Source organism: Motacilla alba, chromosome 22 (assembly GCF_015832195.1).
Source record: "Motacilla alba alba isolate MOTALB_02 chromosome 22, Motacilla_alba_V1.0_pri, whole genome shotgun sequence".
NCBI classification, from domain to species: Eukaryota; Metazoa; Chordata; class Aves; order Passeriformes; family Motacillidae; genus Motacilla; species Motacilla alba.
The window spans coordinates 1,910,464-1,926,557 of record NC_052037.1 but is presented as its reverse complement, the minus strand read 5'-3'; the positions used below and the strand labels follow the sequence as shown (position 1 = coordinate 1,926,557).

General features: G+C 61.8%; 1 protein-coding gene across 3 annotated transcripts in view; it reads right to left on the bottom strand.

The window, feature by feature from the left end:
* Positions 1–106: 106 nt before the first annotated feature.
* LOC119710817 (hexokinase-2) overlaps positions 107–16,094 on the bottom strand; it is a 30,325-nt gene continuing 14,337 nt past the window's right edge. The window contains exons 3-18 of one of the 3 annotated variants that reach the window (XM_038160241.1): positions 10,930–11,078; positions 10,686–10,805; positions 8,140–8,235; positions 7,925–8,024; positions 7,410–7,593; positions 6,530–6,685; positions 6,202–6,435; positions 5,311–5,615; positions 4,609–4,757; positions 3,814–3,933; positions 3,636–3,731; positions 2,768–2,867; positions 2,494–2,677; positions 2,090–2,245; positions 1,371–1,604; positions 107–584 (exon numbers count right to left, since the gene is read on the bottom strand). In XM_038160241.1, coding sequence (XP_038016169.1) covers positions 440–584; positions 1,371–1,604; positions 2,090–2,245; positions 2,494–2,677; positions 2,768–2,867; positions 3,636–3,731; positions 3,814–3,933; positions 4,609–4,757; positions 5,311–5,615; positions 6,202–6,435; positions 6,530–6,685; positions 7,410–7,593; positions 7,925–8,024; positions 8,140–8,235; positions 10,686–10,805; positions 10,930–11,078 — 2,528 coding nt within the window. In that variant the 3' untranslated portion in view covers positions 107–439. Of the gene's footprint in view, positions 585–1,370; positions 1,605–2,089; positions 2,246–2,493; positions 2,678–2,767; positions 2,868–3,635; positions 3,732–3,813; positions 3,934–4,608; positions 4,758–5,310; positions 5,616–5,901; positions 5,942–6,201; positions 6,436–6,529; positions 6,686–7,409; positions 7,594–7,924; positions 8,025–8,139; positions 8,236–10,685; positions 10,806–10,929; positions 11,079–16,094 lie in introns of those variants that run through there. The other 2 variants (XM_038160242.1, XM_038160243.1) reach the window with 2 other exon arrangements.

The following is a 16,094-nucleotide window of genomic DNA, read 5'->3' as shown; positions in this document are numbered from 1 at the left end:
ATCTTAGAGGTTTGCTTCTACAGCACGGACAGCTACGGCTCCGACGCACATAAATAGGAACTGTTAAAGTGACAATGCAGTGTCTGAATGATCCCAGTGTTATCCCTACTGCTGCTAGGGGAGGGCCAGGGTGAGGAGAGCGGAGTGTGACAGAGGTGGGACAGCTCCAGCTCCACCTGGAAATGCGGGGAGAAGCCAAAAGACGCTGTGAGCTTTGCTCGACAGCTGGTTTCATGGCATGCAAGGAAACTCCTACGACAACACTTGGTACAGAGCCCACGGCGCCTGCAGTCCCACCGCGGTGCCTCGGAGAACGAGTAAAGCTACGAGTCTGCTCGGAGGGGAGGGGGTGCGTGAGTGTGTGCGGAGGGAGGGAGGGGTGGGGTGAGGAAACGTCCTGCTCTGCTGAAACCAAGCTCTTGGGCAAACCTGCTTCCCTCTACCGCTGGCCGGCCTCGCGGATGCGGCAGGCCACGGCCGTGATCAGCGCGGCGCCTTTGCCGCTGCCGTCCTCCGACTGCAGGAAGGTCACTTCACACTTGGGGGACAGCTGCTTCACTGTCTCCTGCAAGACCGTGGAGAAGCTGCGGGGCAAGGAGAGGGAGAGGTTCTGAATTGACCAGCCACGGGGTGAAGGTGTCAGTCCCAACCCCTAAAGTGCCTCCAGAGAGCCTGGAGAGCAATGCAGACCCCGAGGAGAGGGAGGGAGGGATGGATGGTTGGATGGGTGGATGGGTGGATGGAGGGATGATGGATGGATGGATGGATGGATGGAGGGATGGAGGGATGGTCGGGGTGAAGCTTAGAAAGCCCAAGTCTCCACACTTGTGTGCCCAAGCCCGCAGTTACCACGCAAGCGTGCTGTGCCTTCACTCAGGACTAAACCCAGCCCTTCTCAAGGCCCCCCAAGTGCTGGGAGCACTACTGAGCCTCAACAGCCCTGACCAGCCCCATCTGGAGGGAGTTTCCTCCCTTTGCCCATGGGCTCCTGAGCCCTATTTAAGCTCAGCCCGGTGCCTCAGTCCCTCTCTGAGCTCCAGTGCCCAGCAGCACCAGCCGGCCAGCTCTGGAATGGGAAATCTGCGTGGCCATGAACCTCCGTGACCCGGCTCATTGCTGGTTAGAGATGCCTCATCCCCGTGACTTGGAGCTCTGGCTGAACCTGGTCACCACCTCTAGGTCAGGCCCAGTGGGACTGGAGGACCCCTGTCCTTAAGGGAGCAGCTGACTCCTGCTGGGCCTCAAGTTTGGGTCAGCGAGCTCCTGGCAGCCCTCAAGCCCCCAGAACACCTGAAATCCTCCCCCATTACCCCCTGAACCTTCCCCCCGCGCCCCCCGCCCGCCCGAGGAGCGCGGCCAGAGGCACTCACTGAGGGTGCAGCTTGTAGAGCGTCCCGTCCACGCCCACGGTGATTTTGAGGAAGTCCAGGCCGCGGTTCTCGCGGATCTTGTCCACCACGGCGGCCATGCCGGCGCCGCAGAGCTGCGCCGCGCGCCGCGCCACCACCGTGCACACCTCCTTGACGATGATGCTGTCGTCGCACGTGGACTCCAGGCCCAGGTGCTGCAGGATGGAGCGCACCTGCAGCAGGGCCAGGCAGTCGCTGCGGGGACACGGCGGGGACAGCGTCAGGACGGAGCGGCTGCGACCGCGGCCGCCCCTTCCTCGTCTACCTCCTGCCCTGCCCGGGCACTCAGCTCGTGACAGTGCCTGGGGGGGCCCCACAGCCCCCTTCAACCTCAGCTTTTCCAGATCCGGACGTGGCCCGGTGTCACATCCTAACCGGGGAGGCTGTTTCAGGACAGAGCCAGCGGAGTGTGACACCCTGCAACCCACGGGGTGTCCCCCACCCGCTCCGTGCCCAGGGCAGAGGATAAAGAGCCATCTGTGCTGCCAGCCCCAGCCAGCCTCCTTGTCTCTGCACACAGCCACGTGGGCTCTGCTGATTTATCCCTGTGGCACCACCCTGCATCGCCCTGGCTCCACACCAAGCACGTGGAGCTTCTGCCAGCAGCCCTGGGGGCACGTCCCCCGAATTCCATCCCTGCTCTGACTGGCAGCTGGTGCTCACTCCCTGTCGGAGCTCACCTCTCTATCTGGGACAGGAACTTGGTCTCAAAGATCCCCCTGGTCTTCAGCCTCTCCGAGATGCGTCCCCGGAAGAGCAGCCCTTTCTTGGTGAAGTCCATCAGGATGTTGCGGACGATTTCCCCCAGGTACATCCCACTGATCATCTTCTCATACCTGGGCAGGAGAGGACGAGAGGGCATCAGCACAGGAAGGGACGCTGGGGCTGGGTGGGATTCCAGCTCTGCCAGGTGCCCTCTGGACAATCCCTTCAGCACGGCCCCCACCCACGGGCAGGGGACAAGGGACACGTCGGTGTCCTGCCCATCATCCCCTGGAGCCACCAAGGGGCTGGTGGGACAGATCTGCTCCTGCAGCCTCAGCCCCACCAGGGCCCCTTCCAGCCCCCCAAAGCCACCACCCACCTCTGCTTGCCAGGGTTGAGGGACAGCTCATCCACCGCCCGGTCGAACTCCGTCCGAATGTCATCCAGGCACCCGCTGTCCCCAAAGGCCCCCCACTCCATGTTGACACACATCCTGCCCTCGTCCCCTTCCACCAGCTCCACGTTCCTCATCTCCTCCATGTAGCAGGCGTTGCTGCCCGTGCCTGCGGAGAGGAGCGGGATCAGAGGGACACGTGGGACACCTCCTGTGCCCCCCGGGGCCGGGAGCCCCACAAGGAACGTTCGGTTCTCACCGACAATCAGCCCGACTTCACAGTAGGGATCCTCGTACCCACAGGTCATCATGGTGCCAACAGTGTCATTGACCACTGCCACCACGTCCAGGTCGAATTCCTGCACAGGGATGGATTGCATGAGTTATTCCTGCAGGGCTTGCAATTCCTGCTGAGTCTGCTCCCACGGCTGAGAAGGGAGAAGGGACCTGGCTGGCTGGTGAGTGTGGCAGTCACAGAATCATGGAATGGTCTGGAAAGGTCCTTAAAGCCCATCCCATTCTGCCCCTGCCATGGCAGGGACACCTTCCACTATCCCAGGCTGCTCCAAGCCCCATCCAGCCTGGCCTGGGACACTCCCAGGGACCAGGGGCAGCCCCAGCTGCTCTGGGCACCCTGTGCCAGGGCCTCAGTGCCCTCACAGGGAGGAATTTCTTCCTAACATCCAACCTAAATCTCTCCTCTTTTAGTTTAAAACTGTTCTCCCCTGTCCTCCATGACCCTCCACCTCCACAGAGGCACCCACGGGCTTCCCCCAGCCCCACCTGGCTGCAGGTAGAGCTCAGAGCTCAGACACCTGCAGCGGGGTCAGCCCTGCCAGGAGCAGCCCCCGGGCAGGAGCTCGGGGTGGTCTGTGCCGAGGAAACGAGCCGGTGCCTCCTGAGCTCAGGGCCAGACAAGTCTGCTCCAGCCCTGGCCAGGAGCCAGCCCGTAGCTCCAGGCTCTGAAAATCCAACCTCAAGTGATGAGTAAGGGCGGCTGTGAAAATTCCGACACTCATTACGCTGAGCTCAGCCCGGTAATTTGTTTTACAGGCCAATTAATGATGCTAAAGAGAGCCAGGATGTGGGAGCAGCCTCTGGCTTCTCCCAGCCCTGTGGCTGCTCACCTCTCTCCTGTGAATGGCCTCCTTCAGCAGCCCCACCACGTCCTCTCCCTCGCAGCCCGTCGCCTTGAAACCTTTTGTCCACTTGAGGAGAATTCCCTGTTGTGGAACAGAACCCCCAGTGAGTGCCCCTGAGCAGCCAGGCACCAGGCAGGGGTGCTGCCAGGAGGGGTGGGGTTACCTCGTCCAGGTTGTTCTGCTGGCAAGGGAAGGAGAAGGTGAATCCCAGCGGCAGCGACACGCCCTTCATTCCCATGTACTCCAGGAAGTCGGAGATGCAGTGGACAATGTGGTCAAAGAGCTGGGCCAGCAAAGCCAAAGGGAAGAGTTACCACCACAGCCAGAGCCCGGCTGGAAGCCACATTTCTGGGGATCCCGACCCATTCCCAGGCCTGCTGGGATGCTCAAATCGCTCCCAGGACTTTGCACGGAGCAGGACATGGCTCAGCTGCACTGCGGGAGGTCAGCAACCCCAAAAAGCTCCGTTCACTCTCTTCCCCACCCACAGCGTGGCCAAATCCCTGCACCATCTCCACCCACAGGTCCTGGAGGGCTGGGGGCCAGCAGGGAGGTGACGCAGGAATCCAGTCAAGGGATGCCCAGAGCCCTCCAGCCCAGTCTGCTGGAGCCACTCCCAGTCCCCAGGCACTGCCTGCAGTGCTTTGCAGAACTCTTCCCAAACGCGTCTCACTGCTTGTGCTGTGGTTTCCCTATCTGGGAAATGGGGATGATGCCTATCTGCCCTTGTGGAGTGTGTGGGATTCAGGGAGGCTCCCTCATGTCTGGGAATGACACCATTTCCAACCTAAAAACCAGACTCCAGCTTCCCAAAGCCCAGAGCCTTGGGCACAGCTCACTGCTCTGAGGGGAGGAGAGCACCAGCCCTGCCCGCTCCTGGTTCCACACCCTGGAAAAGCAGACCCAGCTCCGTGGGCAGCGAAGAGGCCCCTGTCCCCCTCAGTCTGCCCATGCTGACCTCCTCTCCCGTGCCCTGCATGATCTCCACGGGGATGGAGTAGATCTTGTTGTGCATCTCCACGCCGCGCCGCATGCCGTTCCTGACGCGCACCAGCAGCACGCGGAAGTTGGTTCCTCCCAGGTCCAGGGCGAGGAAATCTCCCTTTTCTGCAAGCAAGAGAGGACCATCAGCAGAGATCCCAGCACGGGACATCCAGGCTGGGGCGCACAGCAGGCATGGACCTGCCCTCCTCCAGGGAGAGGGATGGAAATGGAGGCACGGCTGGGGATAGGGAGGAACAGGGGCTGCAGGGGGGAAGAGGATGGAGAGCTTTGCTCCACACTCGGGGTGACGATGAGGCTCTGAATCATAAACCCGAGCTGGAAGGGACCCACAAGGATCACTGAAGTCCAGCTCCTGGCCCTCGGGACCTGCACAAGCCTCAAGCCAAGGCCAGGCACTTGCCCAAGCCGCAGGAATAACCAAGAGCTCAACCCAGGATGAGGGTGGAGAGGAGCCTGTGGCAGGATTTGCGGCCACGCAGAGCCAGGCTTTGTGTTAAGTCAGGTGCAGAACGTCCTGGAGGCTCAGCGCTCTGCCCAGTACCAGACTGGAGCTTTGTGCCACTCCCACCACAAAGAGGAACCGGGCACAGCAAAGGATCCAGCCCCTCCCAAGGATTCAGGACATCCACGGGCTCACCCACAAAGCACACGTCACCTGTTCCATCGGGAGTGGAGCACACGTAGGTGGGCAGCATTTTCACCGTCGCCTCCGCGTGCGTCTCCTTGCCCAGCCCTTTCTCCATCTCTATCCTCATCCTTTCCTTCACCTCCAGCAGCTGCTCGTGGCTCAGCTTGAGGGGCTCCAGGATCTCCTGGCGGGCCTTGTGCTGCGCGGCCAGCCTGTAGGCCACCGCTGTCACCATGGCCGCCCCTTTGCCGCTGCCGTCCTCGGAGCGGATGAAGCGGATCTCGCAGTCCGGCAGCAGCTTCCGCACGGTCTTGTGGAGGCGCCGGGCAAAGCTGGGGAGGAGGAGGAGGAGAGGGGACCGGAGTGACCCTCTGGGGACGCCCTGGGATCCGAACGAGGGGCCCGAGGGGATATTTGGAGGCGCTTCTCTTGTGCCAGGCTGTGCGCGCTGCTGGCAGCAGCAGATCCCTCGCTGTCCCTGTCCCTGGCACTGCCAGGTCCATGTCCTTGTCCCCAGATCCCTGTCCCTATACCCAGCACCTCCAGATCCCTGTCCCCAGCACACCCAGCCCCCTGTCCCTGTCCCCATGGCTGTCCCCATCACTGTCCCACACTCACTGCGGGTGTTTCTTGTACACGGAGCCGTCCACGCCCACGGTGGAGCACAGCCTGTCCCTGTCCCCAGCCCTGTCCTCATCCCTGTCCCTGTCCCTGTCCCCAGCCCTGTCCCCATGGCTGTCCCCAGCCCTGTCCCTGTCCCCATGGCTGTCCCCATGGCTGTCCCCCACTCACTGCGGGTGTTTCTTGTACACGGAGCCGTCCACGCCCACGGTGGAGCGCAGCCTGTCCCTGTCCCCAGCCCTGTCCCTGTCCCTGTCCCCATCCCTGTCCCTGTCCCCATGGCTGTCCCCCACTCACTGCGGGTGTTTCTTGTACACGGAGCCGTCCACGCCCACGGTGGAGCGCAGCCTGTCGCCGCCCTTGTTGTCGCGGAGGCGGCGCAGCACGGCGGCCAGCGTGGCCCCGCACAGCGCGGCCGAGCGCGTCGACACGATCTGGCAGATGCGCAGCGTGGCCACGCAGTCCTCGTGCGACGGCTCCAGGCCCAGCTTGCTCAGGATCTCGTGGGCTTTCTGCAGCCCCTCCTTCTCCCTGCAAGGACAGAAGGGGGTTCGTGCCCGGGAGCCGGGCGGCGGCGCGGGCCGGCTCGGTGCTGGGCCCCAGGAAATCCCCGTTTCCCACTTACTTCTCAATGGCAGAGACGAATCTGGTCTCGAAGTGGCCCGTGGTGAGCAGATCTGGCGTGAGCCTTCCCCCAAACAGCAGCCCTTCCTTGGCCATCTTCACCAGGATGAGCCTGACCAGCTCCCCCATGTACATCCCGCTGATCATCTTCTCAAACCTGCCCGTGGGGAGGCGTGGGGTGGAATCAGGGAAGGGTTTGGGCTGGAAAAGCCCTCCCGGGTGATCAAGTCCAGCCATTCCCCAGCTCTGCCAAGGCCACCACTAACCCCAGGTGCCACATCCACAGAGCTGTTAAATCCCTCTGAGATGGTGACACCGCCACTGCCCTGGGCAGCCTGTGCTACTCCTGATGCCCTTTCAGAGCAGAAATCTTCCCAAATATCCAACCTAAACCTCTCCTCTCTCTCCATAAGCTCCCCCCAGGCCTCCTTTTCTCCAGGCTGAATGATCTGTGTGTTTGGCTGTGTGTGCCACGAGGCGGCCACAGGCTGACCCGAAAACCCCTTGGCAGCCTCCCGTCCCAAACAGAACCTAGGTGACCTCTCCCAGAGCAGTTCATCCCATCACTGAGCATATGAGGCCACGTGGACACGACCATCACCCTGCAAGGAGAACTCGTGGCCACCTGAAGGGGCTCAGTCAGTTTGCAGGGACCCCCAGGTCACCCCCAGGCCACAGCAGCCCTGTGGGGAGTGGCAGATCAGTGGTTTGGGACAGAGCTCTGGTTTGGGACAGCCCTGCTTTGGGACACAGCCCCTCTCTGCACCGGTGGCAGAGGACACGGTGACCCAGTTAGCTGGGCTGACCTCCCCAGTCCCAGTAACTGTGGGAGGATGGACAATGCTGAGCAAACCACGAGCCCGAGCCAAGAATCTGCTCACAATTGTTTGCCAGGGTTGAGCGAGCCCATGTCGATCTCGCGGTCGAACTCGGTGCGGATGTCGTTGAGCACCCCGTCGTCACCAAAGGCCCCCCACTCCATGTTGATGCACATCCTGCCCTCGTCCCCTTCCACCAGGTCGATGTGCCTCATCTCCTCCATGTAGCAGGCGTTGGTGCCCGTTCCTGGGCCAAGCAGGGGCACAGGGTGAGCGGGGACACTGCCTTTCCTCATTCCCATTATTCCCCGTTCCCATTATTCCTTGTTCCCATTATTCCCCATTCCCATTTTTCCCCATTCCCATTATTCCCCGCTCCCCTTTGGCACAGCCCGACACACCAAAGAAGGCGAAGACCCAAGCAAACAAACTTTGGGCAATGCTGGTTTTCCAGCACTGATATCCCCCTCCCCTTTTCCCCCCGAGCACCCCAAGGCCTGCATGAAGCAGGATCTCCCTCTGGCTCTGCTGGAGGCCAGGAAACACCCCCAGAGCACCTTCCCCAGGCTGCAGCTCACCAACAATGAGGCCAACTTCACAGTTCTGGTCATCGTAGCCACAGGTCATCATGGTGCCCACGGTGTCGTTGACCACGGCCACGATGTCGATGTCAAAGTCCTGACACGGTGGAAACGAGAGAGGCTGACCCAACGGGGACAAAACTGACCAGAACCCCTCCACGGAGCCCGGGTGTCCTGGCCAGGAGCCGCGTGCCCCCAGCCCAGGCTCTTACCCCTCTTTTCTTGATGGACTTGCGCAGCAGGGACACCACGTCCCTGCCCTCCACGCTGCTGCACTTGAAGCCCTTGGTCCAAGTCACGAGGATGCTCTGCAGGGGAACAGCAAGAGGGAAGCCTGGAGGTGACACCCGGCTCCTGGCACGGGGGACATGTGGCCCTGCAGGGGGGCAGCCCCCCGTTATCAGCTCCCCAGCTGCGCCGTCAGCCGCAGCTTCCGTGTCAGATAAAGTTTATGGCCACGAAACAACACGTGAGCTGTGAGCTGCTGCCCCGGCAGCAGGAACACGCTTCCCATGGCCAGCTTTGATTGAGCCCCGCAGCAAAACTTGTTCACGAGCCCAAGGAATGCTCCTTGACCCATCCCTGAGGGGTGGATGGCTGGCTGTGCCTACGGAATGCTCCTTGACCCAGCCCTGCGGGGTGAGAGGCTCATTGTGCCTTTGGAATGCTCCTTGACCCATCCCTTGTGGGGTGGGGGGCTCACTGCACCTATGGAATGATCCCAGCCTTTGGGGTGGGGGGCTCGCAGTCCCCTGGGGCCAGAGGCACCAGGCCGGGGGCTGAGCTGAGCCCTGGGGGGAGGAAAAGAACTCAATTCCAAATTTCAAGATATGAAATCTCCAACCCTATGGCCACAGCCCCTTCGGGAGGCAGACACCCGCCCTGCCTTAGAGCTGGGGAAACTGAGGCACTGAGTGACCAGCCCCGGGCAAGGTCAGGGGGCACAGACCCTCCCTCCTGCATTTCTGCCTCTCCCCGTTCAGCCCAGTCTGCAGGAGGAGAGCGTTAATCCCTCCCGGAGCCGCTGGGGCTCCACGGAGCGCAGGAGGACGGGAGGACGTGCTGGGACTGCCGAGCTCCATGGAGCCGGCCCCTGCCCTTCCCGGGGGGATACAGAGCCAGCATCAGCCCCAGCCCCTGCCCTTCCCGGGGGAGAAACAGAGCCAGCATCACCCCCAGCCCCTGCCCTTCCCGGGGGGATACAGAGCCAGCATCACCCCCAGCCCCTGCCCTTCCCGGGGGGATACAGAACCAGCATCAGCCCCAGCCCCTGCCCTTCCTGGGGGGATACAGAGCCAGCATCACCCCCAGCCCCTGCCCTTCCTGGGGGGATACAGAGCCAGCATCACCCCCAGCCCCTGCCCTTCTGGGGGGATACAGAGCCAGCATCACCCCCAGCCCCTGTCCTTCCCGGGGGAGAAACAGAGCCAGCATCACCCCCAGCCCCTGCCCTTCCTGGCGGGGATACAGAGCCAGCATCACCCCCAGCCCCTGCCCTTCTGGGGGGAGAAACAGAGCCAGCATCACCCCCAGCCCCTGCCCTTCTGGGGGGATACAGAGCCAGCATCACCCCCAGCCCCTGCCCTTCCTGGGGGAGAAACAGAGCCAGCATCAGCCCCAGCCCCTGCCCCTCCCGGGGGGATACAGAGCCAGCATCACCCCCAGCCCCTGCCCTTCCTGGGGGGGGACAAAGGGACAGGGACAGCCAGCATCACCCCCAGCCCCTGCCCTTCCCAGGGGAACAATAAGGGCAGGGACAGCCAGCACCACCCCTCAGCAGCAGGGCCCACGTGCCTCACTGGGCTCAGGGATGTTTGGTGTCCTGGCGAGGTCACAGCTCAGAGCTGACAGTGGCAGTGACAGTGACAGCCATCAGTGCCCGGGGCTGGCAGAGGGGACAGGGCAGGATGGGGGGATGTGATGCTCGGGGATGTGATGCTCGGGGATGTGATGCTCAGCACGTCTGGCTGCAGCGCTGTGAAAAAGCTGCTCTCCATGGAGGCATGCCATGGAAACATCACCCCCAGAGCCCTGCAGCGCCAGGACACAGCCCTGGCTCTGCCAGCACCACGCCCTGCTGGCACACACGGTGACCCGGGGACACAGGACCTTGTCAAAGGTCACAGAGGGGGGGTAGCTGAAAAAGCCTCGAGATAATTTAGGGGAAATCCAGAGGCCCAGGATGGGGAGGGCCCTGGCACAGGGTGGGCTGCTCCTGGATCCCTGGCAGTGCCCAAGACCAGGCTGGACAGGGCTGGGAGCAGCTGGGACAGTGGCAGGTGACCCTGCTCTGAACTCTGAAAGGTCCCTAAGGTCCCTTTCCCCTGTGAAAACCTGGCCAGACGTGTTTAGAACAGGAGCTCCAACACCAGTTATGGTCACCAAACAGCTTTTAAAAAGGCAATCTGGCGCACACCCTTAGCAGACATGGATTTTCCTTTGAGCAGGGGGTTCATAGCGTGTGTGGAGATGACAAGCAGGGTTACTGGGGAGCGATGCCAAGCTCTGCAGCCCCTGAGGGAATGTTCCATCCTCTGTGTCCCTGACCCTGCAGCCCCCGAGTCATTGCACTGACACAAAATCTTCACAAAAACCAAAGGACGGCGCTGTTCCCGGGCTCCTGTCACCCAGAGCTCGGGAAGGGGCTTTGTAGGGATGAGAGATGTGGCCCCTGGGGAAAGGTCACACACCCCAAAATCAAGGAGCCTGATTACCAGCCTGAGCTTCAATTGGCGTGGAACCCACAGCCCTCACCCACCTCGTCCAGCTTGGTCTGGTGACACGGGAAGGAGAAGGTGAAGCCAAGGGGGAGCTTCTTGTCTTTGATCTGCAGCTTGTCCAGGAAGTTGGCCAAACACTCAGCAATGTGGTCAAAAAGCTGGAAAAAAGGTAAAGAGTGACAAAAGGGATGCCACGTCCCCGCCCAGCCCCGTGCTGGCTGCCAGGGGTTCACAGCAGCACCCCCTGGGCCAGGACACAGCAGGGGCCCCCCAGGAGCCCACCTGCACCCCGCTGCCCCTCATGAGCTCCTCGGGGATGGCGTAGATCTGGTTCTCCATCTCCACCTTGCGCAGCCCGTTGTCCGACACCTTCACCCGCAGCACTCGGAAGTTGGTGCCACCCAGGTCCAGTGCCAGGAAATCCCCGTCCTCTGTGGGGTCAGGACAAGGACAACCCGTTCATTCCTCTGTGCACAGAGCCCCGAGGTCACCACCCCCTCCCAGGTGCCAGGAAAAGTCAGATTTTTTGTTATATTTCATCATTTTGTGCATTATTCTGTTTTTCCAGTGTTTTATTGGAGCTGTCGCTGCGTTCCCTGCCCTCCTCTGCCCCCACAGAGGATCAATATTCTGGCCACCACTGAGGCAGACCCGGATGCTTTGGGGCACGAATCCCAGCAGCCCCCCCAGGAAAGCCCAAAGCAGCAGGGATCTGAGGAAGAGGAGCTCCAGCCTCAGGCTCCGTCAGGAAGAGCCAGTCCTGACCCTACTGATGCTCGAGGAGGATCCCAAACCTCCAGCCCAAGGGGTTAAACCCTGATGGCAGCTGTGGCAACAGCCCAGCCTGGCTCAGTTTCTGCTGCACTAAAAACCCCTGAGTTCAGGCTCCCTCGTGCCCCACACGCCCCTGGCACGTGGCAGGGAGGGAGAAGGTCCCCAGGAGCCCTGGGGCCTCGCTGCTGCCTTCTCCAGGGAGAGCTGCTGTGGAATCTTTGCTTCTTCTTTTGCCAGGGCTGGGATTAAACATCCAAGACAGAATTTCAGATGTTTATTAGCTCTTGTCTCTGCTGTACTCTCTCAAACCCTGAGCTCTGCAGCACTCCAACAAACTAAAAAACGGAGCCCTGCCTCTCTCTCCAAGGCCTTGTAAGGATAAACTGTGCAATCAAGAAATGACACCGAAATTATTTTAACTTTCAACCCAATGACCAACCAGCCACGGCCACAATGGGGACTTTTTATCCAATTCCACAAAACTACCCAAAGCCATGGAGGAGAAGGGGAAGAAGAGGAAGAAGGGGAGGGGGAAGAAGAGGAAGAAGGGGAGGAAGAAGAAGAGGAAGAAGAAGAGGAAGAAGAAGAGGAAGAAGGGGAGGAAGAAGGGGAGGAAGAAGGGGAGGAAGGTGAAAAAGAAGGACCAGCCTCCGCCCTAAAACCTCCTTCTTGCTTTATACATTTTTCCTATATTCCAAAACCTTCAGCTCTAAGTTTTCCACCCTGTGATTCCACACTCCTACCCAAACTCCACACCACAATCCCGGTGCTGTCACTCAATTTGGGAAGCTTTCTCCATCCCTCAGGTCAACGCAGAGTTCTCCTGGGGGTCAGCACAGGAATTCTCAAACTCTCAGCAGCCAGGGCTCCAAGAAGGCTGCTCCAAGGGGAGCCCCAGGGCTGTGCCCGGCCCGGAGACCCCCTCCCGCCTGTTCGGGGCAGGGAAAAGCGCCCAGCTGGCTGTTTTGGGGCGGAGGGGCCGGGAAAGCCTCTCTCAGCAGCCGAGCCCCGAATGTGCTGCGCTGGCTGCCGCTTTGTGCCGCACAAAGGGAACAAAACCCGGTCATTGGTATGCGCAGGGCAGCCGGCATCCCCAGTGACTCCAGCTGGAAAGGCAGCCCCGGGTCAGCCCCAGCTCCAGCGGGCTCTGCCGGGCTCTGCTGGGCTCTGCCGGGCTCTCCCGGGCTCTCCCGGGCTCTGCTGGGCTCTGCTGGGCTCTGCCGGGCTCTCCCGGGCTCTCACGGGCTCTGCTGGGCTCTGCTGGGCTCTGCCGGGCTCTGCTGGGCTCTGCCAGGCTCTGCCGGGCTCTCCCGGGCTCTGCTGGGCTCTGCCGGGCTCTGCTGGGCTCTGCCGGGCTCTGCCGGGCTCTCCCGGGCTGCCCCAGCACGGCTCGGGGCGAGGGAACGGGCACGGCCCCGGCTGACGCTGGAGCGGCTCCCGGGATGGGGAAAGGGCAGGGACAGGAGCTCCAGGGAACGGGGACAGGAGCTCCAGGGAACGGGGAAAGGAGGCCCAGGGGATGGGGAAAGGAGCTCCAGGGAAAGAAGCTCCAGGGAATGGCAGAGCTGGCCCAGCTCAGGGGGGGTGATCAATCCAGCAGGGCATGGAGAGCACCTCAGGGGCTGATCCATCAGGGATAAGGGCACTGCAGCCAAGAGGGGCACAGGGTCTCAGCTCCTTGGAGGTAACCCAGGAGGATCCCAGAAAAAGCAGTCTGGGGGAAATTCCTGGGAATTCCTGGGTGGATCTGCTTCGCAGGAGGAACAGGGCAGCCAAGGCTCCCTTGGAAAATTCCCAGCCGTGCTGGGGACACGTGGTGGGTGCCAGGGCTGGGCACTGCCCCCCAGTCTGGGCTCCCAGGCCCCGTGATAAGCTATCAGCCCTGGTGCTGAGCCCACAAGCCAAACAGCCAGGGCAAACACCGAGCCCGGGCTCCAGGGGCTGCTTGCTCCTGGCAGAGGGTGAGAGCTGAGTGCCTGCAGAGCCTGAGGGGCTCCTGGTGTGTGGGATCACGTCCCAGCACCCCAGGGATCCCCCCTCAAGGCTTCCAACCCACTGCAATTCCACTGGGAATCCTCTGGCAAAGCGGATTGATGAAAAATAGGAGGAAGAGGAAAAGCTGGGAGGTCCAGAGCGCAGGGAGATGCAGGGGAAGGTGGAGCTGCAGCCCCTGGCACTTCCCACTGCAGCCCCTCCCTCCCTGCAGGTAATTCAGGGTATCAGGGATGGGGAGGGACCCTGAGGAGCACTCAGTTCCACTCCCTGCCCTTTCTCTGGACCTATGGCCCATCCAGCCTGGCCTTGAACGCTTCCAGGCAGACACAACTTCCCTGGGAAGCCTTGCTGGGATGTGCTAAACCCCCATGCTTTCTGGGCATGAAAACAGCATTTTTCCCCAAGCCTTTCAAGGCTCTGTGCCACACGAGCAGAGGCAGGAAAAGAGCTGAGCCCCCCGGCCAAGGGAAAGGTGCTGCCAAGAGCCATCCTCCTCTGGATCTCCAGGGATTTGACCCCCAAGTCCTGCAGCATCCTCCTGAAAGCTCCAGGCTGGGGTCGTCGGCTGCTGGGGCTCAGCACAGGGTGCTCCACAAGCTCCTGAAATCAGCACCACCGTGGAGGAGGGAACCCGGGCACCCAGAAAAGCCTGGAGACTCCAGGAGCGGAGCAGGGAGGAGGGTGCTGGTTGCACTGAGCAGGGCAAGCCCTCAGGAGTCACCGGGGCTCCAAGGAGAAGCTTATTTGGGATCTGTGTCCCCATCCCCTCGCTGCCAGCACAGCATGGTGCTGTTCCAGTGGGTGCCAGAGCCAAGCAAAGCAAGGAAAGTTGATTTTAGAAGAGCTTCTGCTCTCAAAGCAGAACTCCCCCCTCTTATCACACCACACTGGGACGGCAAAGCCCCCAGAGCCAGGGCTGGGCTTTGCCTTAAGCTGCAGGTGTGACCTTGCATTTCCATAAGCACCTCTCATCCCCCTGGAGCGGGGCTCAAAGGGGTCTAATCCCACCAGAGACACGGGAGCAGGGCGGGGAGGACAGAGGTTCTGCAGGGGGATGGCTGGGAGCCCCTGGCACCAGCGCCAGCTCAGAGGAACAACCCATCCCTGGGCTGGGAGCAGCTGCTGGCACCTGGCACAGGCGCCCAGCCCGGGTCAGACTTTGCCCAGGAGCTTTAAAAAGAGGGAAGAAGGAAGGACGTGGCCCTGGGCAGTGAGATCCTCCCCAGCCACACCTTCCGTGCCAGGGATCCGGCACCAAGCCCCCAACCCTGACTCGCCCCCTCCCCAAAACCCAAGGGACACTGAGGCCACTCAGAGGCTGGATCCAGCTGCAGCTGGGCAGGGAATCCCAGCTCTCATTTCCCTGGGATTTGCTCCAAACTCCCTCATTTTCCAGCCCCCTGGGCAGCTGCAGGGCCGTGACTGCCCCAGCATCCCTCCCCTGTGACATTTTCCATGCTGCTGCTCCTTTCCCCCCCTCCCCCGGGTGAGAAATGCCAGCTGGGGCACTGGAGAAGCTGGAAACAGGGAAGGGAGCCAAGGATCGCTCTTGTAAGGGCATGGGGAGGGATTGCTCCCTCTCCCAGAGGCGGGCCAGGGCGCTGGAAGTGCTGACACACGCTCCACCTGCACCCAGCACCTTTGGTGCTCCAGTTCCCGTGCCCAGGGGCGGCTCCTGGCCCTCCCTGTAATTAAAAATATCCTCCAACATTTAAATAGATGGGAATCTCGATCCCAGGGCAGGCAGCCAGGTCCAGGTTTTGGGTGTCGGTGCAGCTGGGGGGCCAGGATCAGGGGGTGCTTGGAGGATTAGAGGGGCTCAGAGGGAAGGGGGAGACCCTGTGAGCAGGGCTGTGGTGAGAGGACAGGGGGGTGGTTTCACTGGAAGACTGAAGTACGTACAACATTAAAGTTTCTGGGGAAGTTCCTTCATGGGAAGGGCAGTGCGGGCCTGGCACAGCTGCCCAGGGCAGGGCTGGAGTGCCCACCTTGGGGGGATTTAGCAGCAGTGTGGATGTGGCACCCGGGGACATGGGGCAGGGATGGGTTTGACCAACTTAGGGGCTTTTCCAGCCCAAACCATTGCGTGGCTCAGTGGTTCCATGGTTCTGCCACTCGTGTTCCTGCCCCCAGGGAGCAGCCAGCCAGCAGCCCTGAGGGCTTTGGGCTCTGTGCCTCTTTGTGCCCCTCTCCTGCTGGTGACCTGCAGCCCCTGCCAGCGAGGTTCTGCACAGATCCCCGTGGAGGAGCTGGCGCCGGGGCAAGCCCAGCTCTGAGACACTGCCCCCAGCACCACCGACCACCCCTGGGGCCCTCCACGGCTGCTGCGGGAGCAGCAGCCAGGACCAAGCCCCTGGAGGGTCCTGGCTACACCCGAGGGCGAGGGGTGATGCTGCAGGGAGGGAGAGAAGCTCCTTCCCAAAACACCAGGCTGGAGTTGAACAGGACCTTTCCCATCTGGAGCACGAGAGGAGGATGTGCCTGGCTGGAGCGTGCCCTGGGCAGCGCGGGGAGAGGCAGAAAGGCCACATTGTGAGGGCCCTGCTCTGCCCAGGGCCCTGGTGGCACTCAGACAGAGCTGGCACCGCTGCCGCCTCGCTGCCCATGAAATCTGATGAGCCGGACCCGTGACTGTCTCTGTCCTGCCAGCAAGGGCACGCGAGGGCGGCTTCCCTCCC